Here is a 27425-nt window from a genome sequence, read left to right as displayed (position 1 = left end):
TCCCCTGTGCAAATTAAATAATAATAATAATATAGTCTTATACAAAAATAAATGCATAAAATTATCTTACTTAAATCGGACATTCTGTGGTGCTTTTTGAATTCATGCATAAGCCTATACTCTCATACGGTTCGCTTGTGGGACAATGCACGGGGCGCAGACGAGGAAATGAAGTTGAAGTCCTTTCTTTCACTTCTTGTTCCTCTTAGAATTGCATCGGCCGTATTGCGATCGGCCCTATTACGATCACACAAAGAAGCCCCTCCTCCCCCTCATGCTTTGTTGCACAACGGGACGGTTAAATCATAACGCAGCAAATTTCTCCCTATACGTTTGCAAAAGTGTTCATAAAGACCAAGACGTTGTGTGCCTTGCATGCGTGCGGGATGGGTTCTGTAATGAACATTTTGGATGTTATCTGTCGGGACGTCAAGGAAAAAAAAGGCACAGATGCCATTCAAACAGGTGTGAGGAGAAGCGAGAGGCGCACGACGTGATCGAGTCGCTCTTTGCAGTTTGAGCACCCCCCGCACCCCCAAGCCACCCCAGTCGGAAGTAGGTCGATAGAAAGTGAAAGCGACGTGTTGTTTCTTTTGTCTTCTCTGAGCTCAAGATTTTACGCACAGGTGGGAGATGGCAGCCCCGGTGCAGGACGTCCCCTATACCCCCCCCCCCCCCCCTCTTCTCCCTCCCTCCTCGCTCTCTCGCTCCTGCTCCTCAGCTCATGATTTGAGGAAGTGACATTTTATCACCGCTGCGGTCCGGACAGCGGCTGCAAACAGGTGTGCTGTCGTCTGTCCGGCCCGTGTCACTCACGTCTCGGAAGCCGAACCGGGCCACGTCGGACGTGGGACGGCGGCGCTGGCGGCAGGGCGGGCGGTGGGGAGGAGGAGGAAGCCGCTCAAGTGAGCTCTTTATTAGCCGGGCTGTTGGATCCAGACGTGGAAGAGGAGAGAGAGAGAGGGAGAGGGAGCGAGAAGGGGGAGCGAGGGCGAGCAATGGCAACGAAGAAGGCGGCGTGCGTGGATGCGCCCAAAAGGAGCCGGAGTCGGAGTCCGGTCGCGTTGGAGGCGGAGATGTTCAGTGAATTTCAGGACTGGTGCCTCCGCACTTATGGAGACTCTGGCAAAACAAAGACCGTCACCCGGCGGAAATACAACAAAATCATGCAGACCTTATTGCAAAACGACGAGTCGGATGGTGTGTACGTGGACAACAGCCACATTAACGCCAAATTCAAATTCTGGGTCAAGTCCAAAGGATTTCAGGTGGGGACCAACGTTTTGGGAGAGCACAACAAGAAAGGAGCTGCGGCGAAGCCCGTGCTGTACGTCCCGGTCAAGTCAACGGTAAAGTGTGATCGTGTGCGTGCGTGGCGTCTGCGAGATGTCCCGTCGCCGTTCGCAACTTGTCTTCGTTTCCAAGCTCGAACGAAAGAAAATGTTTAATAACTACTAAGCCCCCAAAAAACACGCCAACATTTCGCGGGCCCATCTCCACCCAGCGCGATAACGCTCCACTTTGTCCGTGGATGCACATCCCAGCGTGAGCGGCCCCGTGCACTCTCATCCTTGCTGCCATAGCAACGCCGCTGCCTGCCGGCGGTGGCGATGCTGAAAGGCTGTTGTGCAGCCGTGACAGCGTGAAGCAACACCAACATTGGCATTGCGGGTCCATACTTTTGCACCGGACCGAAACTGGTATGCAGGTTGGACCCTCACAGGCTCCCCTTTAGAGAGGGGTAAAGAGGGAGGGGGGTGAGGGGGGGGGGGGGTATAATCACCAGGTGATTAAGGGTGGAGGGGCTCATCACATGCACTCCTTGTCCCATCTAAACCAAATGGCACACGCATTTGCGTTTTCATGTGAATGTTGCATTTTGTGTCCAAAATGTGACCGTGTGCATTGTGACCATGTTGGCCGAGTGTCACTTTTCATTGTCCTGGCCAAGATGCGGATCGACTCGTTGCTCTGGCAACACCTGTGTGCTCCACCAGCCGGCTTCTGCCGCATTTTGTTGTCGGCAAAACATAAAAGTCATACATAGCTGCATATTCGCAGGCCGGTCATAGGTGGGAGGGAGCATGGGGGCGGGGGGGTTAATTGGTGCCCTGCTGGGTTACGAATGAAACAAAAGGGGCCGATAGCTACGCACACGCATGCCACACACACATATTGGGAGTGCAGAGCGTCACTTGTTTGTGTCCGATGACGTAAAAAGTAAAGGTCAGGTCGCATGTCCCACTGCACCTCACGGAGTTATACGAGTCGTGTCATGTTCGCGCTCATGCAAGTGAGAAACAGTGAGGTGGGTGCATGTACCGTTCACCTCCATTTTAAATACGCCTTCTGGAAATCATCAACCCCCCATCCCGCCTATGTTGTTAACAAACCAGAGGACATATTGGCACGGATTAGGATGTGAATGCGTCGATTCTAGTTGAGTGGTAGATCCCTCCACAGGTGCTCCACCTGTGTGAATGCACAATTTCCACGTGGGCCGTGCGAGCGCCTTTTGGAAGATGGTTAATCTCGTCTCTGTGCCGTATTGTGTTCCCCTGCGGACAAGAGGGCAGGTGGAAAGCGTGGAGTGTGTTGGGTGTCTTTTGTGTGCAGCTTTCTTTTGATAAAAGTTCCTGCAGTCGTCTAGATTGGGACAAATCTCCCCCGGTGTCTCATAAGCTTTGTTGAACCAAAGCACACATTTCACATTACAGAATAAAATCCTAAAAGTGGACAAACAAGTTCGTTATGGGAATGGGTTAATGGTTCCCGAGAGACAACCAAGCAAAATTTGTCATAGCTTCTATGCCTTGATTTTTATTATTTGTGACTAAACTTACATCACAAAGACTGTCGTTTAGTGTTTGGGAAAAAAAAGTGAGAAAAGACCTACAAGATGGCTTCTGGAATAATGTCAGCCAAATCAGCATCCGTGGAGGCGTGAAGCGGCAAGCCCTTAAATTGGCCAAACTTTCTTGGCCACGTAGCAAAAAAAAAAAAGATCAGCCCAATGATGTGTTCGATCTTGGAAAAACTCGTAGGTGGCGTCACTCTTATCTAAAATCATGGCTGTATTATTTATTTCTTATTGAATACATCCATTTCAGAACAATGAAGTGAAATTAGATCATTTCTAGTAGCACACCTGATGATCTCTCCCGGCACATCAGCTTTGAAACACTGCTCAAAGCACCGAAGGTCTTATTGAATTAAAAGTGTTTTATTTACGTGAGAGGACTATACACACTTTGTAGCTAATATTGTGTGTGCATGTGTGTGTTAGAGGGGGGGGGGGTTCTGACTCAGCAGCACTTGGGAAATGGAAAGAAGAAACATAACATTAGGCAACTGGCGCTGCGTCTCCGACTGTGAGTCAACTGCGATGGATGCATTCGTCTGCTGGATTATTCCAATGCAATTTTGCTTTGTTTAGCATTTTGTCAGCATTTGTCACAAATAGGCCGGGGTGAAAGTGCCGCACACGCACACGTGGTTAACGGTCACGGCCTCGCCGGGGGGGGTGGGGATGGGGAGGCGCTCTTGTCTCCGGACGCCCCGCTGCAGCTGCTCCCAGACTGTGCCAAGTTTCTGTATGGGGGCAGGCGTGTAAATGACGGGAGGATGCATGGGTGGGGGCGGGGTCGGACGGTGGCTGATGTGCACACAGAGAAGGCCTCTTCTGTGCGTCGGCCAAGCGCACAAGGCGGCTTCAGTGTGTGATGGGACAAAGGCTGCCGGGCGAACAGTCGCCACTCCGTCAAGACGCTTCTGTCCGAGCGAGCCACATACTGTATTCCGCTTCTTCTTGGTCGCCTGTATGTCGGTGTTGTCTCGCCCTCTTTCTACATAGCTCCCCCAGCAGCCCCCAGTGTGGAGAAGCAACCTCGTTTAGCTCCCATTATGTCCTGATTAGGGAGGAGGTGGGGGCGGGGGGGGACTAGACGCACACCAAAGGTGCGCCGCAAAATTGCCTCCAGCAAAAGCATCGGTGAGGCTACCGGGAAAAAAAAACGGTTGCCGTAACATGACCCGTGTGCTAAAGATTACATATCAAGAAAGAAAATATTGCAAGCGATTGCTTTTAGTTGCCATGTCAACTGAAAGCTGTAACTGTGTGACTAGCGTCACCGCAGATTTCAGTGGCCGGGTTGCAGATGCGTGTAGCCGTCTAGAAATCATGCGACTGGTGAAGCAAACATTGCAACAAAAGAAAAAGGAAAAACCCCAGGTTAAAACCCGGGCTGCAACTGACAATTATTTGAATCATCCATTCGTCTGTCTAGAAGTGAAACAATGAATCGACGACAAATCAATTATTGAAATCTTCAACTATTTTGATAATCAAATATTTAGAGATGTTTGAGGTAAAGTTGTCCAAATTATCGGATTTTAGCCTCTCAGCAGTAAGAATTTTCTGATTTCTGTAGTACTCCATTAAAGCATTCATGTCTATAATTATCTTTGTGTGGACTCAGAATAAGAGAAAAATAATAGAAGTTATTTTTTTTAAGCAGTTGAGCGTACAGATCCCTCTGGTGCATTGCAACAACAAAATGACATTAATGGTAAAAAGAGTTTCAATGACTTTTGAAAAAGAGGATTCTAAGATGCATATGTTTTCATTGTCATGAAAAAGACATTTGAAGCAGTCGGAAGAAAATCCTATGTATCCATCTTTAGGAAACATGTTCAAAATTATGTTACATACCTACATTTTACATTTTGGCATTAAAGGTCCGAAAAATATTAAGTTTTTGTTGTGAACAATTGTTTCATTTTCAAAGATGTTTACTGCCAGTAATTCCAGCACTCAAATCGGTAAAATGAACTAATTTTCACACAAAAAATGCAGTTGTCTGTCTTGTCTTGTCCACTCAGACATCAAATTGAGTAAAATTGGATGAATTTACTCGCACTGACTGACCGTTACGCTACTCATACAGTTCCTTTTTTTTTGGCAAGACAAACGAGTTCAAATCAATGGGAATTAATTGACTCACATAAAAGAAAACCCATTTTTTGAGGACCCTCAAATATGCATATTTCTTCTGCCTGAAATGAAAGTGACACAAGAAATGAGGATGTTTTTCTTTTGTTTTTTTTCTCCCCAGATGTTGCAATGTTGGGAATTTCACGAATCCTCCTCTGCATTTGCTTACTTAGTTTTGCTGTTTGAATTGTAAACACCTTCTAAGGCCCGTACTGTATTGCATGAAACCAGACAAAGGACCCCATGCTTGCTTTGTAACACAACGGGATGGGTGGATCAGCCAGCAGCATCCCGCATGCAGGTGTAGAAAGCAAAAAAAAAAGGCCTTAAATAAGACATCAGTCAAATAAATATATTTTCAAAATGAATTTCAGTGGCGTATTGATCAAACGGTATACAATTTACACATCTGCATGCTTCTTTTAGTAACCAGAATGTGTTTTTTTTTTTTTTTCTGACCTGAAGCTTTAATGGGAAATGAGCACTTTATTTTACTAGTGAAAGGAATCAATGAGGAAAATTTGCCAGCTTTGTTAAGTCCCCATTTTTTTTGTGACTGGGCCGGAGAGACAATTAAACCGGCCAATGTGGTATATCCACAATCGTGCCTCCCTCAATTTACAAAATAAAAGGCTTGACGGGGCCCGTCGTCTTTGTGCAGTGGATCTTATTATTCTTAACCATCTCGGAGATGTTTGCACCTCAGCATCGGCCGAGAAGGGGAACATCATCTTTATTATCTGATTAATTAGGCCACGCTTCCCTTGAGAGACCATCTTTTCGGGTAAGGGCCACAGAGTCAAAAGAATACTGGCCCTATTATTCCACAGCATTTGCATAAATACCTTTTTGAATCTCCTGCGCTTTTGTCCTCACTTTTTGTTTCATGGCTGTCTGGCAGCACTTATCGGAGGGCCACATGGCCTGGCTCAAAGGGCTTCCTAAATGTTCGCTGCCCTGAACGAGAATCGGAAAAGCGCTGATGAGCTTGTCGTGTCATCAGTGCAGATTTCATAAAGAGTGAAGAGTGTGCTCAGACGGAACATCACTTGAAAAACAAAAACTTGTGATTTTAAAACCATTTAGACAACATACTAGATTTGAACTCTAAACAGTTGAACAAGAGATATCGACTACTCAAGGCATATATTATTTATCATCTACAAAAATATCACAACATCTTACGAAGTCACGTAGTAGAAGAAGCACCACAGTAGTATTTCTTTGTCCGCAAGACTGCATTCTACTGCCCCCCGGTGGCCAAGGCAGGCACACCTGAAGGAGCAACACGTAGAACTGAATTGCAACATAAAATGATGTACGCACTGTTAAATTATTTACATTCTATCTATATTCCTACTCTCTGTTTTAACAAAGCAGAATTTTATAGCATGCTATTTCCCTTTATCAAAGTACAAACAGACTGGAATTGACTGGATAGAATTTGCATTTATTTCAAAGGGAAAAGATGATTTGGAAATGTTTTGAGAGTTGTGGTCAGAGAACAAATTCAACTTGTATGTCAAGCCACCTGTGTGTTCATCTCGTGATTTGAGATGCATGGGCACCCGCGTCCAAATGCTAGGTACATTGTGCTCGTATGCACGCCGGTACAAAGAGGGGGTCGCTGATCGGCTGCTCGGCTGCACGGCTGCTCGGCGTTTCCTCCCTTCTGTACCCTCTCTGTTGCCATGGAGAGACCGCTCTTTGCTTTCCCATAGGAGGAGAAATTAACACCATTTTTAACTGGCCTGGGGGCCTACCCCCTGTGTGGGAGACAGTCAGAGTTCCGCTCCTATCCACCCCCCCCCCCACACGTGTGTTTAAGTCATCGATAACCCCCTCCTCCCCCTTTCACATTCCTCTGTTGTCATTTTAATACCTTTCCTAGGACAGAATTTGACAAAGTGAGACATAGCGGAAATAGACTGTGTGATAATGTGTCCGCGGCTCATTTACATACAAGAGCAGAGCCGGTCCCGGGACTGATGCTCCTCTCACTGGTTCCGTAAGATATTGGGAGTGTCACACTCACCATCCACCAATGTTTATCTCGGGATAGACGCACACGTGCACAGGACAGTGGCTCGGAGCTGGCTGCAGCTAATGTGGATTTAATGACAGGCTTTGTGAGCGGAGGCAGAGGGGAGAGGATGATGGTAAAAAGAACGGGCAGCGGTGAAGAAATACGAGGGGGGAAAAAAAGCGATTGGGGGTAATGATCTCTTATCCCCATTTGATGTCATATGCACCTTAACCTGCCACCATTAATCAAGCGTGCACACACACCGCTTCCCGCCTTTGTCCCATTTACGTGTCCATTAGCTAGCTTATATTTACGCACTTCTTGATGATCTGTCACAAGTCACGAGGACTAATAAAAGTCTTTTTAGTCGTTTTTAGTCACGTAAAATGCTCCGATACTACCACACCCGATATCAGCATGACATATATACACGGTTTAGTTTCATCTGTATTGTGACCTTGCTTGGGATGTAGTGAATCCGTTCCAGCACTCACCAACTACCAACACCCTTTTTTTTTTTTTTTTTAAAGGAAAATATGCATTTGACACTATAATAGTGAATTATAACCTACAGGAATACCACTTGCTTGCCACATAAGATGCAACATGGGCACTGATTTATTGTCCTTCTGTCTTCTGAGTTGTCTCGCTTAGTGGCACATCGTCAGCTGATATTGTTCCTCCACTGCAAGGAAACCAATGGTAGCCGGATATTGGGAAGTTTGCTAGAGGCACCTCGAGGTGGTGGTGGTGGTGGTGGTGTGTGTATGTGTGGGGTGACATACTCATTTTTTTTGTTGCTCGTACCACAAGGAAACATCAGCGAAGCAATGGCGCATATCTGGGAAAACTCCTATGTGGAAGCACTCATGTCTAACAACACCACTGTAAAACAAAAAGTCATTTTGTGGACGTTCAGTGCAAAACCCCTGGTATGGGATCTTTTTGCATGTCCACAGCATCTCGTCCAGCAGCTCTCGTGGCCTTCTTGCCTTTGTGACCCAGCTGCTTTCCGTCAAGCGCCCCACCTCCTCCCCCTCCTGACCTGGCTGCCTGTGTGCAGGACCTCTCCTCTCTCGCCATCAGCGACTCGTGTGCTCTGCGTGTGCGCGTGGACGTGCGTGCAAGACTGCCAGCGGGGGTGGGGGCGGCCGACTCAAACCCTCCAGTCTCCTAGCAACAGAGCGGTTTGTTGCGGGACAGGGAGGCGAGGCGAGGATGGGGGCTGGTCGTACAGTGGCTGGGGAAGAGAGCAAAGTCCTGCGGGATTACCACCAAAGAGCGAGAGTGAGAAGGAGGAAAGGCGTGTTGCGGCGTGTTCTTCATAATGTCTCGTTGCCATTTAGGGATGCTGACATGTCTCCTTTGCTCTTCAAAACGCCCCGCCGCCGCCGCTGATGAGACCAAGCTGCGACTCCATTCAACAGCTGTTCTCCTCTCCTCATGATGCTTACAGCTCTGCCCGCGTGACGTGTACTGAACTCGAACGCACGAATGGGACGCACAAACACGCTCACTCCAAAGCAGGACGTGTTCAGGGGTGAATGTTTCACTCACTGTTTACTCAGATCTGGAAGCGTTTAGCTGAGACGGCCTCCCGGAGACGTTCACTACATTTTCTTACCTGTACACAACAGGTTGGCAATATTAGCTGTGTCTGTATTCCAAAGAATACAATAAGAACAGGCCTGCAGCTATTGAAGATTTTTGGAGTAAAATGTTTTATGTATTAAAACTGTACATATGTATTTTTATTAAAGTTAAGATTCTTATATTTATCAGTCAGACCTATTTTGTGTTAAAATTTGGCATCATTTATTCCGCAGATTAGTCTTTTTAATCCCTCCACAGGTGGTTTGGATAGAGGAGTCCTTGTGCACTCTCAATCTCTCTATTGAACACATGGTAACATAACTCAGTAAACACAAACACATTCTTAGTCAATGACCTCAACTGATGCCATGGCATTGTACAAAAAAATCCGGTGCTGGCTAAACGTAAGAAATCGGAGCCCACAATTTGCATACACATGCAAATTATTTCCAACTCATCACATACGTATGGCGGGACGGTGGAACGCAGTTTGGAGGGTGCAGGTTCGATTCCACTTTTGGCATTTTGAATGTTTTAAGTTAAATAGTGGCTCGAAACGATTCTTCGATTATCCAATCGGTTGTGAATTAGTTTGATCTTTAAAGTTGTCAATTCAATGATTAATATTTGCACTTCAATCAAGACAATCCTTCAGTGATACCCAGAAGGGAGATTCAGGCGTCAAAGCAGCAGTGAAAATTCATAATTAGTTAGAGCTGCCAGAATTAATCAATTAACTGATTGTTGAATTGGTCAACACTATTTTGATAATCGATTCCAACGGATTTATTGTCTTTTGGGGGGTAAAATAAGACATTGGCAAACATCTGCTTTTACTTTGGAGAAAAAATGATTTTTGCTTATCTATTTTACGAACCAAACAAGGAATTTAATCACAATCATTTTATTTGTGTACTTCCTATGCTCTCAGTTTGAAATAGTGTGCTGTTTTTGAATAAATTGATAGAAATTGAAATATTTTGTTTATCAATTTCATCAATTATTCAAAACATTATTCTCCAGATTGGTTGATTTTTAAAAGAATCGTTAAAAAAAGCTTAGTAGAGTAAAAATGAATAGCAAGAGAACGGTTATTTATTTTTGTTTAAACGATTAAGTGGAAAAATGGTGCAGAGGCCTTGACTCTGAGAATATGATTGTGTCCTCCCGAGCGAGTGCTGCAAACATCCGTCTAGGAGAATTTGGGAGGAATTCAGCAGAGATGCAGCAGTGCTGTGGGTGCAATGCACACCCCTCACTTGTATGAGATTATCTAAATCCAGCGTGAATGGACCTGACACCATTGTCCCAAGCAGCGCTAACGCTGGTGATGATGTCACCAGAAGCGGGATGGTACTAGAGTGGGGTGCTGGGGGGGGGAATACCGTGATGATACCTTGCTAGATTACAGCTGGGATGATGAGGTGGAGGATTGTTATTATTTCATTTATTAGCGTTACATTTAGCCCATGCTGACAGGGGAGAGTGGCTGGGAAGAGGCGGGGCAGGCCGGATTAAAACAAACCCACTCTGTGAGCTGGTTTTAGTTGCCATGGCAACGATCATTACCTCGCACTTGGGAGAGCCGGAGCAAGAAGAGAGAAGGAGAGGGGGAGGGCGGCAGGGGGTAGGGTAGCGTTCGTGGGGCGTAAGAAAACAGTGCACAACGGTCCATCCGGATGGGGCAAAGAAATGTCACAAACAGTACACGAATCTCAGGGAAGGGATGGATGGAAAACATTGTGCATGGCGCAACTTTTTCCACTCGGGATGCTCCTCTGACAAGGAAAGATCATTCCCAATCACCTGAGAAAGCAACTCATCATGCTTCAATTTCTCAGCCATGACTTCAGTTAATTGGTTCCCGGGACGCTGAAACGACTCCACTTAAAATTGCAACTATAAGGGGGAAGGAGTAAGAACTGTACAAACATGGGCAGAGAAAGCAGCATGTGACACGGTGGATGGCGGCGGTTGTCCTGGCGATCCCACTTCCACGGTATGTCACGTGACCCTTTGCCCAGCACACCTGCCCGAGAGAAATCAGCGGCAGTTTCTATGGCGACAGGGTCAGCGGTGCAGGAGGCAGGACGGGCTGCCAGAGGTGGCAGTCGGTGGGAGGGACTGTTGGTCTTCAATGGGTTATTTTTAAACGCTATGAGATGAGCGCTTTCGCGACCTCTCCTGCTGAAAGAAAAATGTTTGGTAGGACTGTCCAAACCTACGTGAGCAGTCGTGTACGTATGCGCAACCCTACCGCATCGTTTGCCCCTAATATTAGATGGGTCTGATGCGTATGCCCCGCCTCTTGCCCAAAGTCACCTGGGATAGGCTACGGGTAATTTGTGGTCCTGATTAGGAGAAGCAAAAATGGGTGGTCGATACATAAAGTACACACGTTTTTTTTTTTGTATTAAAGTGGGTCATGGTGGTAGCGGAAAGTACTGGGACCAAAATACAGCCATGGAATATTCGCCGATGCTATACTATGGCGCTCCCTGTTGTAAGACCGAGCCCTCCCTCTCTGCGTTCAGTGAATATATACTTCTGAAAAGTGTGTGTTTTTGTTGTTACAATCAACACTTGCAATATTTGCATCAAAGAAATGTGGCGTTTGTGTCTTTGTTTCAGTGTGCGGACGGCAATTCAGCTCAGGACAACTCGTCTCTGAAGCGCGTGGCTGTAGTGGAAGACTTCTTTGACATCATCTACGCCATGCATGTGGAGATTGGCGCCGACCCTGGCCGGGCCCCCAAACACGCGGGCCAAAAGAAAACCTACAAAGCGGTAATTTTGTCACACTTTGGTGTTCTACCTACGAGTATACAGTAGAAATTTTTTTTTAGCACATTTTTATAATTCTCTCTGTAATGTATAGTTTTTAGCATCAGTAGTTTCCAAGGGAACAAAAACAACTTGCACAGATGCGTCACATAACCGCTGCCTCTAGAACAAAAGGCAGCATGAGCCTCCAGCTCACAAACACCACCATGTGGCTTCTGATACCCGGGACACGTGCAATGGGACAAAAATGAGTTCCTGCATGATTTTGCAGCCACGTCGGACACTTATGCTGGACTTTGGTAATGGCATCCCTGCCCGCCCCTTGCCCCTAAGCAACCCAAAACAAAAAGAAACCAATTTCTACTTGTGCCCCTGCCCTGTAGAGAGGTCCTGTCACGTCTCATAGCGTGTCCCCTTTTGAGGAGGCAGCATTAGTGGGGCAGGGCATAATATGGAACTGTCACTGTGGCCTTCTGGGACGAGCACGCTCCTCTGGGTGGCCTTTCCCTTTCAGCTGCCTCAAGGGCCCGTGATGTGTGTGTATGTGCGTGTTGGCGGGGGGGCAAAGGAGATGGCGAGCAGTGGCAGCGGTGGTGGGCCCAGTGGGGGTGGGCACCCCTGCTGTCTCTCCGTGGTCTCGTGAAGGTCGCGTTTTCCAGGGAAACGCCAGCGGGGACGAGGAGGGAAGGGCGACGCTGGAGAGCGGGGGATGGGGGGTTTGAGGGGGGGGGGGGTTGATGAGGCCGAACATGACACCGACATCGAGGTGGAGATTTCTGGTAAACGTTCAATAAGTCAACTCAGAGATTAATTTATTTATACATTATAAATGTTTCAAGATACTTGATAATGTTTTAAGATAATTGATAAAAACGTGTGGCAAATTTTCAAACTCTTTATTTTCATTTTCCTATGGTCTATATTGTAAATAACTCATTCAATCCCATATCCATTTTCCAACTTTAAAAACCGATTGAATTTTTAAACCATAACAATGGGGGGAGGCCTCAAGGATATCTCAGTGCATCCCTAAAACATTTTTCTTATACAAACGCCTCAAATTCTTCATTGTGTTCCCTTCAGGGGACAGGTGTGGAAAATACCCCAAAGTCTATTATCTGGCCTAGCAACTGGGTGGTCCAAGCATTTTTCAAGGGGAGGCAGTGCCCCCATGGGCCCCCTCTAGCATTGCCAGTGAACCCTACTTAGAGCGGAAATATGGATCAGGGCTGGGCAAAAAAGAGAGACCGAGATGATCTCCTGGAGGGATAATCACGTCAATGGCAATCTCACAGACATTGCATCTTGCCCCTCTCAGAAAAAAAAAAAGAAACACTGCAGATGCACTTTCTTACGCCATTTTCATGTCCATCTCTCACCACAGATAGCGGAGACCTACGCCTTCCTGCCTCGAGAGGCGGTGACTCGCTTTCTAATGAGCTGTGGCGAGTGTCAGAAGAGGATGCACATCAACCCCAGCACCGCAGAGTTCAAAGGTAACACAACCTGTGAATGGCCCGCTCGCTCAGGAAACATCATTAAGTGCTGGGCTATTTTCAAAATCAACCTTTAAGAGCACACGCTGCTCCCATCACCCCGCCAGCTGATGATTATAACACTCCGATAAATAGATGGAACAGTGCTCTTCCAACTTTTTACACTTCAAAATATCTTTAGTTGTACAAATAATACTATCATTAACAACATTCAAACGCAGGTTTCATTCCCACAAGTAATATTTCATATTATTGTAAGTCCTTCAGAGAACATTATCACAGTATGAACATTAATAGTGAATTTAAATTAAAGAGATAAAACCAATTAAATTATAATTAGTTGAAAAAAACTTTGGACAAAAAACTTTAAAATAAATTCTCGACTTATTATATATGACTAAAAAATTTAAAGCCACTTAGTATCAACATTAACACTGTTGGGGGGGGCTGTATAGCATTTAAAAGTTAAAATTCTAAAACCAGTTTAATAGTTCTAAAACAAACATTTAATAAAGGTTATATAAAAATGTATTGCACTTAAACTTGAAATGTAACTGAACTTGACTTAACAAATGTATTACATTAGAAATAAAAAATTGAAATCATTGTAACGTTATGCACATTATGAGTATCTAATATTTTTTCTTACAGATTACTCCAAAATAGTCCGTCCTATTGGGTTCAGTGAAGATGCTAAAATGTTTTCAGCTGTAGGTAGTTGTCTCCTCGTGGCCTGGGATTGGGTGGCCACCAGTTCTGGGTGTACCTGGCCCCAGTTGGGATAGGCTCCAGCTCACCCCAAACAAGAGACACACTTGGCGATGAATTGACGGATGGATGGATGGATGGATGGATGGATGGATGGACGGACGGACGGACGGACGGACGGACGGACGGACGGACGGACGGACGGATGGATGGATGGATGGATGGATGGATGGATGGATGGATGGATGGATGGATGGATGGATGGATGGATGGATGGATGGATGGATGGATGGATGGATGGATGGATGGATGGATGGATGGATGGATGGAATCTGATGCAACCAAGACTCAAAAGGTTCGCAGGAAGCCTGAAATAGGATGATGGAAGACTCCCCCGAGTGGATGACGGCGGGACTGCAGACACATTCCTCCACTTGAGGCTTTTGCGAAGAGACTAGCAGACAACTTAAATTTGGTCACAGAATTACTAATACAACGTAATTTAACTGTTAAAAAAACAAAATACAAAAAACACCTCTATAGGAAAAATAGACTCCATTGATCCTCTAGAACACAAAAGTAATAGATGTAGAGTGACATTAAAATATGTTGAATCAGGAGGAAGCTATATTCACCGCACAAATCTTTTATTTTCTTTCATTTATTTTTTGTCAGAAAATGACCGTCCAACCTCGCTGGTCCCTGACCTGATTGACTATAACATGCCCCTGACTGCCACCTACTTGAAGCAAATGAAGTTGCAGTGCATGACTGCCACCGAGAGGGTAAGTCTTCTGTATTTTTTTTTTTCAAAGTGGAAAAACTGTCTTTCAACCACCGATAGAAGCGAGAAGTACAAATGGAAAGTTTCAAATGAAAGGGTAGAAGCAAAGGTTTTATGTTTTATGTGTAACTGAATACAATGCATTTGAATAGCTCTGGTGAGGAGGATGCAGACTTTGCTCATTCATTCCCATGGCTCTATGGTTGAAATAAATGATGACACTTGTTTTCGTGGCATTTTTTTTTTCTTGGAAACATAATACAATAATAATAAGTGAAACTAAATGGCCAGTTTTCCGGATTTGTGGGGCAACATAGTTTTCCAGTTCTGAAATTATTGACAAAGTGCTCAATTAAGTTAAACTTAATATACTTGTCGGCGTTCCCTCTCCGTGAACCGGGATTAATTTTGTGGGCGTGACGTCATGTGCCAGACCCCTCCCACCTAAGGGAGGCTGTGACAGACCGAACCCCCCTCTCCCCTCCTCCCCTTCCCAGTGCGCCTGCTTTGCTGTGAGCAAAGTGCAGGGAGCGGCACTCGCTTTTAGAGCCAACCCGAGCATGATGTTCGTTTTAAGGGAATCGAGAGCCAGGCAGGGATTCGAGGGTAAGTACAATCAAAACAAACCCCGAAACGGAGAAGCGTGCGTTTTGTTATAGTCGCAGAGTGTTTAACAATAATTCATCAGCAGCAGCGGCAGCGATGGAGTGATGGAGACTACTAGGCCGCCAAGTATTGTGTGAAGCGTCACAAGCGGGCTGCGTGAAAGCTGCAAGTGTGCTCTGCTCTGCTCTGCTCACATTAGTTGACAACATCACCATAGTTTGTTTTGAAAGGAGCCGCACGCTTGAGCCACTGTATTAAGAGCACACGAGACTGCCCTCTCTTATATAGATTCAGCGGTTCCTCTTGCTAATCATAGCAAACTACAGGAGGGGGGGGGGGGGGGGGGGGGGGGTTCTGTCTGTGTGGCATCCCAGCCAAGACCGGAAATTTTACTCTCCTCCACCTCATCTTGGCAGTGGTACAAATAATACTTAACTAGATTTTTCAGGTATCTTGATACTTTTTCTCCATGACTTTTTACTGACTCCCTAAATTTGAAAACTTATATGTGTACTTTCTACAATGCAAATTGTAGAATAAAACAAAACACCTCTATTTAAATTCTAGATTTACTATACATAGTAAAAACTCAACTGAGCAATGACATTTTTACTTTTTGCTTATCTCCATGGATGTATACAAGTGGGGAAAAAAGCTATTTTAAAGAATAAAAGATAAAAACACACACACACACACAAAAGCAGAATAAGTATACGAATAATAACAAAAGCAACGTGTGGTTCACAGATTATGATGTCATTTGAATTGTTTATTAAAAATATTTACAATACAAATAGCAAATGCAGTGTTTCCATTTTGTTTAGGAATGCCATTAATAGCAATCAACATACTAAGAAAAAGAAACAAAAAATACAACAAAGGGCATTTAAATTAAAATCTGTGTTTGAAAACCTATTCAGGAATATTCAAAGATTCACCTAATTTACTGTTTTGGTCCGGAAAATGTTTATTGTTTTCCAAAGCAACAGCAAATGCTGCTTTCATGGAGGATGATATTTTCTGGAGATGTACAATTTTGAGTTAGACAAGGTCTGTAAGGAATTGATCTATTTTGAAAATAGTTGTTGATTCATCGATTTGATTGTTGCTCTTTTTTTCACGAGTAGCAATAATTACAAAGCGATTAAAAATTGGAAACTGTTTTGTGTACAAAAAACTATTTTGTTCTGTTGTACCAAGTTATTGAATTGTATTTTGTATACAACTCACAGTAAAAATTCATATTTGCTTTTGTACTAAGTATATTTTCGAGTAGAACGCTTAAAAAGGTTAATGTAAATGAGTTGAATTTTTACTGTTACTTCTACCATTTTTTTTCCACAATTATCTGTATTTTTATCTACTTAGTGTGAGTAGTTTTCAATTAAAGTTCGAGTCGAATCTACATGAAAAAAGAGTCAGTCCCAATCATATGAGTGCTTTTACTTTTAAGTTACGGTAGGACGGGGTCACTGTTTTTATTGTCGTATGTTTTAAAATGATGTGACAGAAATGAATTTCAAATTATTTTGGCGACCCCAGATAAAGAAAGCGAGTACATTGTTATAGCAAGATGTCGACTGACACTTGGCAACTTTCGCAGGGGCCAAGTTCAATGTTGTGGAAGGAGGTCAAAGGTCAGAATAGGCTGTGAATAGTTAGCAAGATTATGGTGCCTTCTCCTCTGCTTGGTGAAAGGCTACACCAAGTATTTTACGTTAGTATTGAAAACAAGGTGCAGCAATGGATTAATCAACAATCAATCGCTTATCAAATGAACAACAACTCAAATGTTACTAAACTTTATATTTCTACTTTTACTTTCTTTTACTTCTAAAAGATGAAGTTGCTTTATGAAAAAATGTCCTCATCAAATAAAATATCGGACCAAAATACAGTCTTGAAAACCTTTTTTATTTGTATTTTCAACAGAAAGTGGGGACTTGCATTTTTCTTTTACTCTTGGTAATTGTTAAGAACTTCATAATTTAACGCTTTGTGATTCGGCTCGTGTCATCACTCTCAAGCACTGAATTGGAATCTGCTCTTCTGTTTGTTTCTGCAGGATGACTCGTCGGTGAGCAGCGAGGAGATGAACGGCGCCGAGCCCGCTTGGGCGGCAGCTGACCGGCCGCCAGCGCCTGAGCCCGGGACTCCGAACGGAGCGAGGCTCAGCAACCCCGCAGCCTCCGTCAAGGAAGATGACGGTGAGACTTCCTGAAACATCTGTCTCAAATCATCGGTTCATCCATTTTTAAATTTTAGTACTCGTATCTCAATTTACTGCTCCTACATCAAAGCAAAACAAAACTTTCATGAGGCGGGACACCCAACACTGTATACACTGTATTCATCGTACGAGAACACACTTGCTGTTTGGTGGCAAACAGCTTGCCTCGGTCTTAGTGGACTAATCCAAATCGGTAAATCCACTCTTGCAGCGAGTGGACCGCCAGTGCTGCCTCAATGTCAAATACCCCTCCCTCTCTCGCCGGGTTCGAGGCTTAAAAAAGTAGGACAAAGGAGGCCACGAGGAACCCTCACACCATGCACACGACGGCAATTGGTGCAAATCACACAATTCTACCAAACACATGACACAAGAAGGAAGCATTTTTGAACACACACACTTCCGCATTTCACCATGAAAAGCGAGCGCCATTAGCTTTACATTCACATAAGCGGTGATTCAGTGAAAATGAAAGCCGTGAAAGCTTTTCTTGCATCTGCTGATTCAACGGATGGATAGTTAAAAAAAATAAACTCCCTTAACAGCACCATGTAATGCGAGATTATTGGCGTCAAGAACATGGGAGGAACTGGGAAAAAAGGTATCAAACAAAATAAGCATGACAAACGGAAACCAGACTTTAAAAAAAATTGTTTTTTTTTTTAAACTTTCTTACAATGGGGTTTGGTTGTGTTGCATTGCTTTTATTGCTTTTTTATTACCAGTCGGACATAAAAAATCTACACCCATTCCTTTTCAGGACTTTATTTTTCTTTTTGCCCTATATCAGAAGTTTGAAGGTTTTGTTCTCACATTAACTATTATTTGGAAGTGTTTATTCAGTTCTAGCCCCCGTTTATGCCGTTTGCCTTCAGAGCCAAAAAGTTCAACCTTGGTCTTATCAGACCAGAACACATTTCCTTCCACATTTGTCTGAATTTTTCTTTTCTTCCCCCTCCAGCAGACGACGACTCCTCAGAGAGCAGCAACGGCAATGGAATGCCAGCCATGACCTCGCCCGAGGTGCAGCCCGCGGGTACCAATCCCCCGGAAGGCAGCGCCTCATACGGCGAAGTGATGGAGAACGGCGTGAGCGCTCCCTTGGACTTCAGCACCACTTTGTCTACATCCTCCTCGGATGAGCAGCAGCCCGTCAACCTGAGCGACCGACTGCTGCCCGCCGGGTGTTCGCCGCCAAACTCATTCCCGACAGACCCGAACAGGAAGTACCCAATCAAAACAGAATATGCCAAGGTAATCATTCAAACTTGACATTTTAGGAGAATGTTTGTGTTTTTAACCCTTACAAGTGGGGAAGTAGAAATAAACATGAAATAATGTGGTTGCCAAAGTGTGGATACAGCTATGGATGCATGCCTACTAGCAAACCTATACCAAACTTAAACCACTGACTTGTGCATTTATGCTAATATGATAATGACATAATAAATACCTACTATACGCTAAAAATATGAATTTCTAAAAGCTCTGTAGCTCATAATTTGATCTAGACAATTATCATGAAGATGCATGGCCCAAGCAAAAATCAAAGAGGTGAACATGCAAGAGTATGTGTGCTTGGAAAATCACCAGTACGTTTGCGATCATGCCATTTGACGTGCTCGCTCATTTTTCGGCAGTCGCCTCCATACAGCTCAGGAAGCTACGACTCTGCGAAGACCGAAATGAGCGCGTGCGCTGAGGACTTGACCTCCGGCCGCGCGCAGATCATCGATGATGACGACGACGATCACGATGAACACGATGACAGCGATAAGATCAATGACGCTGAGGGGATGGACCCTGAGAGACTTAAAGCCTTCAATGTAAGTAATCTGCTTGTCTGGAGCCTTTTTTTTTAACAATTCCATGGCGAGCTCTTCAGCAAATAGTCAACCAAAGTACAGACGTGCTTTGAGATACAAGTTTGATTTACCCTCGTATCTCAAATACCTGTGTCTCGAGCTGTAACTAATGATTAGGTTAGTAATCAATGAATCCGACGATTATGTTTTCGATATAAACAATACCAGGTTTTCCATTCATTTCAATGGGGGAAGATAATTTGAGTTACGATTGGATGCGGATTATACGGGTATTGAAGACAACCACGCTTATTTTGACTTCCTTCTCGTAAATCTGAAGGTCTAACAAAAACTATGAAACACACAAACAATGCTGCATTTGTGGTGATGCAATGATTTAACTTTAATTTTCGCTGTGGGTTTTTGTTTTCCCATCCTCCCCCCTCCCTCTTGATCCTCTCCGCCGTACGGACGCCCATCCCCTCACTGCCTTTCCTCGCTTTTGTTTTCAACTCTGCACCGCCCCCCTCCCCACCCTTCATTGCCCCACTCCATTTTTTCTGCTCTACATCCTTTCCCTCACCTCCCTTCCCCCTCTCTCAGATGTTTGTGCGTCTGTTTGTGGATGAGAATCTGGACCGCATGGTGCCCATCTCTAAACAGCCCAAGGAGAAGATCCAGGCCATCATGGAATCATGTGGCCGCCAGTTCCCTGAGTTCCAAGAGCGCTCTCGCAAGCGCATTCGCACCTACCTCAAATCTTGTCGCCGCATGAAAAAAAGCGGTTTTGAGGTATTAAAATCCGCCTTTTCGCCATCACATCACACGTCCTGCCCAAGGACAACAAGCACCTGGCTATTTTATGTTTCATAAGATTATCCTGTAAAATAATCTGGTGGTGTTCATTTAGACAGTTATCGTGTTGGTTTTGAAACATATCAATATTTGCACAATAAAACATAATAACGGGGTAACAAGACAGACAGATAATTGTGCAGTAGAGCAAAATGTAGCCCATATTTGCAATCCTCCCCTTAAAAATAAAATTACTCTAAAAGCTCACCTAAATGAACAAAAACATATTTCTGAAATAATTATTATAGTAATAATAAATACTCATAATTGTGATAATGAGAGCTAAAATAAACAAAAGCATCCAAACAACTCTAGAAAAAGACAAGAAATGAAAACAATTTATACAATTAAGATGAACAAATTTGTCTCTGTTTAAAGCTTACTGGTATGATTATTTTCATTGACTGGACAAAAGATACCTAATCAAACCAGACCTTCAAACGTTTTTGTAGCGAGATAAGATCTTAAGAGACCTATCAAAGGAATTTCAGAGTTTGGGGTCACAGAGTTTTGAAAAGAATTTATGACTTTAGGTGTAACAATGAGGTCATTGAAAGTTGGTTTGACCGTCGGGTTGAATATCAGATGAGAACAGAAAGTGGGAAAAAGTGCCTGGTATGATTTTATTTTATTTTTTTAAATCTTAATCTACTTTTAATTTAATTTTAAAATTGTATCTCTGTACAATTTACATTTAAGACATACACTGAGTTTAGTTTATTCCTCCTTACTGGATTAATTTATAGATGGAAAAATAGAGGGAAAAAAAACAACAACTCTTGTCGTGCAACTCAAAACACAAGTCAGTGTTAGTCACTCGCATTCAGCCACCCTGGAAGTCCCCTGGTGCTATTGTATGCAAATGTTTCCGAAAAGGTCTGTCCAGAGTTTGACATTCATTCAATATGCACTACTTTTGCTGACAGATAAGACCAACCCCTCCTCACCTCACGTCTGCCATGGCTGAGAACATCCTCGCCGCCGCATGCGAGAGCGAAACCAGAAACGCCGCCAAGAGGATGAGGCTTGATATCTACCCAGCGGTAAAAAAAATAAAATATCAAATGCTATGCACAATGAAGAGTCTCGGCTGGCTGGCTGGCTGGGTGTCATATAAGCAAAACATGTGCTCGCAGGAAGAACCCGCCCTTGTTGACAAGTCCAGCACCAGGGAGCCCGCATCCGTGGCCCCGTCGGGCTTTGTCATCGCCAGCTCAACTTTTGCCCAAGACCAGCTCTACACCAACGGAGGCCTCAACTACAACCTGCGTGGCTACGGCACTGTCGCCGGCAACCAGCAGAATGCTGGTGCAGCACAAACCAACGGTGAGCAGCAACACTTAATTAGAACACAAACAGTGGAGTAACACATGTAGACAGACAACGTAGAAATATTCACACCCTCTGCAAAAATGATTAAAATGATAGCATGCTAATGAGTCATTGAGAATAATATTGACTCTTCTTCGTTTGTGTCTGTATGACTGTATTATACTGCCCCCCGGTGGCAAAGGCCAGCGCACACCTCATTTGATTAAATTGCCTCATTAATTAACGATGCACAAGTTGTTTACTACTATTAGAATAATAATATATTCAATTATAATAAGAATAATTGTTCTTCTTTTTATAAAGTCCACATCCGCCTCACAGTGCAGAGGTGAATGTTTCGATTTCTTCCTGTGTTGAGTTTGCATGTTCTAAACTTCCTTTCAGCCATATGTCTCCCTCACGACACGACACTTGCGTCCGCAGGTCCAACAGATCTGAGCATGAAGTCGGTGGTTGCGAACTCCTCTTCCTCCAGCTCAAACAGTCATGGGCAGGGCGGCGGGGGTGGAGGGGCCTCGGCCCAACTCAGTCCCCCGGAAGTGACGGCGGTCAGGCAGCTCATTGCAGGATACAGAGAGTCAGCTGCCTTCCTGCTCCGCTCGGCCGACGAACTGGAGAACCTGATTCTGCAGCAGAACTGAACACCCAACAGACCCAGCCCGCACTCGGCTTGTCCGTCCGTCCATCCGTCTTCGTGTGTAAATATGTCACTCTGACATACAAGTCTTGGCGAAGTTGGACAGAGGCACAAGCAAAGGGGAGTGGTTCTGCCAAGCACAGCAGGTCCTGTAAGGTACCTTGACTCATCCCACATGACTATTTATGCATTTGCTTCCCTTTGACCTCAGTGCTCTGTCTTCTGTAGTCTCCCCGCTAAGTTTCTCTCTCCACCTCAGCCCCCATTTGTCTCAGGAAGTGATAATGTGTGCAGAAAACAAATCCAATTGTCCATCTAGTGCCATTTCCCCCAACCTTCAAAGAGCCAAAGCTCAAGAAAAGTCCCCCGGCAAAACACCGAACAAACTCGTCACAAAGTATTTCAAATAATGACTCCCATTTAACATGAGTGTGATTGGCTAAAAGATTTATTTTTGTTTTGGTCAGTTCAGCAGAACAGTTAATAGATCACATTTATGGTGGAACGAGTTATGAAATGATTTACCTTGATCTTATTTTCTTTTATATATATATATATATATATATATATATATATATATATATATATATATATATATATATATATATATATATATATATATATATATATATGTGTGATTTACCTTGAGCATGTATATTTATATAACTCACAAAAAATTGGCATATGAACAGGGGTATGTAGACTTTTTCAATCCACTGTAATTGTTCTACCTATTTGTGGCTACCATATACGTAGATAACAGAGATACATTATTAGTACCGTTTTTTTCCGTGTATAGTGCGCAAAATTTTACTAATTTATTGTCCTAAAATCCGGGGTGCGCATTATACATGGGTACAAAAAAAAAATTAAAAAAAAAAATTAAAAAAAAAAATGTTTTTTTTTTAATTTTTTTTTTTTTTTTTAAGTCCCAATGATCGTCACACACGCAGGGAGGCAATGGGTCCCATTTTTATAGTCTTTGGTATGGTCTTAACTAGGCTGGATGTAATTTTTTTTGTTGGCGTTGATTTCTCCGACTGCCCGTAAACGCACCACCGCGCTCCGTGCGCATGGAGCGTGTTTGAAGTGAACAGCAGAGAAGAAAGGAACAAGGCAAAGTGTTGTGAAATAAAATATTACCTGTAATACGGATTTAGGTAGAGAACTGAACTCTCGCTCTTTATATAGCTGACGTGTCTTGCTCATCCGTTCTGCGCATCTGTAATGGCGGCCTCCGTATGATATCCGGTTTGCGTGTGTGCGAGAGCGAGAGAGAGCGAGAGAGAGAGCGCGCGAGAGAACGCTCAACCGTAGCGCGCCGCCGACCGCCCAACTGCACCGGGCTGGTCGATTATTGTGACAGAGCCGTCGCTGAAATTTAGAAGATATTTTTAAAGTCCTGATGTACTTTCTAAAATTTAAGTGGACCTCAGTGCGCACTGCGCAGGGAGCTTAATTTGGTGCAGCGCGCCGGGCGCTCACTGTCGCATTGCTTAAAGAGCGCCTTTGTGTTTTAGGATGAACAGCAGAGACCAAAGGAACAAGGCAAAGTGTTGTGAAATAAAATATATAAAAATGGGACCCATTGCCTCCCTGCGTGTGTGACGATCATTGGGACTTAAAAAAAAAAAAAAAAAAATTAAATTTTTTTTTTTAAAAAATTCATAAAAATTGGGTGCGTATTATACATGGGTACAAGCTTTTTTCCAGCATCAGCATGCCATTTTTAGGGGTGCGTACTATACATGGGGGCGCACTATACACGGAAAAAAACGGTACTCAGTAAAAAATTATTTTCGGCCCAATTAAATCATAGATCATTTTATGCGATCCACTGGATTCTTTTTAATAGTTGGGAATTGCTGATTGTAGTGAACACAGAATGAGTTTAATTAGCTTTCCCAGACATCTTGCAGGTTTCAGTGGTGGATGGAATAATAGCAATGTGTTTAAAAAATAATGAAAAAGTAAAGCCGTGTAGTAGTTTTTAAATCTAATATAATGGGGAGTAACTGAATTAGCGACCGGTTTGTTTTTGCTGCCCTGGCAATTTGAAGTCCTGTTTTTTTTTAAATCAAGGGATGGAAACAACAAAATATTTATTGAACCGATTAATCTTTTGATTGGAAAAAAATCCACACTGCTATTATTCGGCACCCAAGTGTACTGCAAGCTGCTTTTGGGTCAAAATATTTCATCCAACAGTTTGACTTGGTGGACGTCCATCGACAGACAAACGGTTGCTAAATTTCCTGCCACCGTTGCTGTTTGATCCCAAAATCAGTCTCATTTTTGTTCCAAGCCGTTCGCTCAAGACGTTACCTCGTTGTCTTTTGTTAGAGACCAAGACTCATTTTGTGAAAAAGGTATGATATGGAGAGGAAATGAAACGATAGGAGATCACCAACACCTGTCAGGGAAGAAAGAGATTATTGAACATTTTGTTGAGTGCGAGCAGAAAAAGGTGCAATATTGATGATAATCAGTAGAGGATGATATTCATGTCACAGGCTATCGTGGGGAGAATTTCACCACAATTCTGTCCGGTCCTAAAAGACTTCATAATCCCATGCAGCATTGTAGCCAATTTCAATGTTTTGACGGCTGATGTTGGTCATCAACCTTATCACTTTTCAAAGGTCACATGACTTGCACACTTTGCTTGTTTTTTTTCTTCTTCTTGTCATCGTTGTTGTTGTAGAGGAATTATTATGTGCATTTTGTCACGCGTAGCCAATATCAATTGATCACTCGATGGATTGAGGTAATCCCAAACATTTGCATGGGGGGGTGCGATGGAACCGAGAACCCCCCCACACACACCCCGCCCTCAGCCCCCGAGCCGCATTGCGGCCATCCTGTCACTGCAACCATGTCAGAAAACTGTCAGTTGGAAAAGACGCAAGAGACAATCTTTGACAAAGATGTAATTACATCAGTTTACGCTCCCTGCTGTGCGTGCTTTTGTGTGTATGTGTGTGTGTGTGTGTGTGTGTGTGTGCGTGTGTGTGTGTCTGAGAGGGCACACACACAGAGAGAGAGGAGCACAGTCTCACACTTGATGGTGAGTCAGCACAAAAACGGTTGTCAAGTGTACTTTTTGTTTTTGATTTCCCGATTTTGGATTTTTTTTAGGGGGGGGTTGCTTGACGTAAGTGTCGTCGTGGACCGTTTGTGTAAAAGTGAAGTGTCCCACTTTGAACATGAATCTGTCAAGAAGTAATTCCGTCACTCAGCACATTCCAAACAAGGACAAGTGACACTCTAAGCAGCCGACTCAGCCGGCTCGCACCTTACAAAAAAATAATAATAATTGTAGAGAGATATATTATCTACCACATGACACATTCTATATTAGCGTGCGTTTGTCACATTGTCAGTGGGCCGTGTGCTATGTGCATTTCAAGTGTCAGCATGATGAACTATTGCAAGTTTGGAAGCACTTTATAGCTCAGGATTAGGAAACTTAACGCAGTGATCCGCTCGTCAGCGGCTTTTTACCTCCAAGTTGTGCTCACAAGCAGCTTTGCAGCTCCTCCGCGGGCCCGTAGGTGGCGCCATACAGGCACCTCTCATATCGCCACAAATAAAATTACACACATGGGCAACAAAAATAACTCTCACATTTTGACGAAGGGAGGGACTTATTGCTTGGCAGAGCCGATCAACATTTGAGATGGCATCTTGTTTACACTTTTGAGCTTCCGTCCACACACACAGTTTTGGACTCTCACATGGACAAAAAAGGTCTCACATGGAAAAAATGATGGATGCTTTTTTTGCTTCAGTAAGAGGGTTAGCATAAGTCTTTTTAGTTTATGCGAGAAGTTTGGAGGGGTTGTGAGAGTTTTCTTGGTGTGTTTTTTTTCTCTCGCATGCATGTCACGGACGGGCCTTGAGGGCTGCCATCCTGCATGTTTTAGATGTTTCCCTCCTCCAACTCACCTGACTGGCACTGTTGGAGAAGGGAACCATCTAAAACATGTAAGATGGTGGTCCTCGAGGACTGGAGTTTGACACTAGCGATGTACGTGAAAGAGTTTTGTTTGAGTATGAGAGCGTTTTTATTTTGATGAGTGTGGGAGGCTTTTGAGATGTTTGAGTTTTTCTTGCCTGTGTGAGAGATGTAGGAGAGATTTTTGTGCATGTGTGAGATATGGTATTTTTAGTTGTGTGGCAACTTTTTGGTATTGTGAGAGAGGCTTTTTGCTGGGGGAGGTTTTTTTGTACATACGCATAAGAGGTTTAGGGGTGGGTGCGCATAGCAGTGAGTATGATTTTTTTTTATGTGCGTGAGAGATTTTTGGACGATAGAGTTTTTTAGTGAGTTTCTGTGCATGTCAGAGGTCAATGTTATTTGTAGTTACAGGGGACTTGTGTGTATGTTTTTTAGTTGTTTTAGCATGTGTGTGTTTTTTGTTGGACGTGGAGCTTTTTTTTTGTATCTGTGTGAGTCATGGGCGAGATATTTTTGTGTATGTGAGAGCTAAATGGTAAATAGAATTTTGGGCCTATACATCTCCTCGGCAGGCCATCTCGCACATGTCCAACGTTAATCTTCTCGAGTAATCATGACGTACGCGTCCTCGTCTCCTCTACTTCTTTGTCGTATTGATTATTTTGATGTTATTTTTTTTGTTTTTTTTTACTGTTGCCGTGGCGGTCTCGTCTCAGTCGAACATTTGATTGCTGATGTGTAAGTAAAGCACCACAGCAGCTTGTGTGATCACCCACCATGATTTTGTCTGTTGGTTTGGAAATGATGCCGGCAAATTTTGTATTGCGCGGACAACATAATGATCTCTCGGTGTTGCTGCAAGTGCCCTGGTAGCTCGTGGATTGCTCAAGTGGTCAGATTCTGTACGTGTACTGTATAGCTGTACAAAGAGTGATAAAAGCTGTTTTCAACTGTTCTTTTTTTCTGTGGGTACAGCACTGTTTTAAAAAGAAGACAAAAAAATCAAAAGTGGTTGAAGAAGCCCTTGCCTGTTTGAACTTCTCATTTGGTGGTGGTCTGTAATGCTATTGTTATTTCTTTGATTTGAACGCCTGCCCCCGCCGCACTCATAAGACTGTAGCTGTGTGCATGGACAGGGGGCGGCGTCCTGTATCCCCGTGTGAAGCTTTGTATCGCCCCCTCCCTCCGGTTTTGGACTCAGTGAAAGTGTGATGTTTACATGTACAGTTTTTTCACAATGTTTCTTTTGCATTTTCTTCAGGATCTCCCCCACCCTAATTTGCATACGCTCATCTAAAATGTTGTCTTTTGCCCTCCCAAGTGTGACCTCTTTGTCGGAGGTCAACAACCGACAACTCCCCTACGTCTCTGCATGGGCCAGCAAAGATAAATACGATTCTAATCAGCTCTTTTTTTGTGTGGTCTAGAAGGAGAGCAGAGTAGGTACATTTCTAAAAGCCAAGTGCTCACAAAAGTGTAATCTTGTACCGTCAAAGGTACACAAACGTCCTCGGTAACGTATAAGCCATTCCCGTCTCCTGGCCTTCACGGGGAACCCATAAACCTCAGGAAATACGCAATCTCCGGGTGGAGTTTGTACCCGCTGATTTCCTCT

At 43.8% G+C, this 27425-nt stretch overlaps 1 protein-coding gene across 2 annotated transcripts; it reads left to right on the top strand.

The window, feature by feature from the left end:
• The first annotated feature begins 718 nt into the window (after positions 1-718).
• On the top strand, positions 719-22390 carry nol4la (nucleolar protein 4-like a). 2 transcript variants are annotated; one of them, XM_061272983.1, is made up of 11 exons: positions 719-1349; positions 11244-11399; positions 12781-12892; positions 14276-14385; positions 17056-17197; positions 18185-18474; positions 18861-19046; positions 19629-19817; positions 20807-20923; positions 21017-21206; positions 21636-22390. In XM_061272983.1, exons 1-11 carry the CDS (start codon positions 999-1001, stop codon positions 21851-21853), a joined length of 2061 nt encoding a protein of 686 aa, XP_061128967.1. In that variant the 5' UTR covers positions 719-998; the 3' UTR covers positions 21854-22390. The 2 variants fall into 2 exon arrangements, with proteins under 2 accessions (XP_061128967.1, XP_061128966.1); XM_061272982.1 differs by having other exon boundaries at positions 18182-18474.
• Positions 22391-27425: the final 5035 nt, after the last annotated feature.

The sequence above is a fragment of the Syngnathus typhle genome, linkage group LG2 (genome assembly GCF_033458585.1).
Source record: "Syngnathus typhle isolate RoL2023-S1 ecotype Sweden linkage group LG2, RoL_Styp_1.0, whole genome shotgun sequence".
Taxonomy (NCBI): Eukaryota; Metazoa; Chordata; class Actinopteri; order Syngnathiformes; family Syngnathidae; genus Syngnathus; species Syngnathus typhle.
The sequence above is the reverse complement of the archived record's forward strand: the minus strand, read 5'-3'. Positions and strand labels throughout refer to the sequence as shown.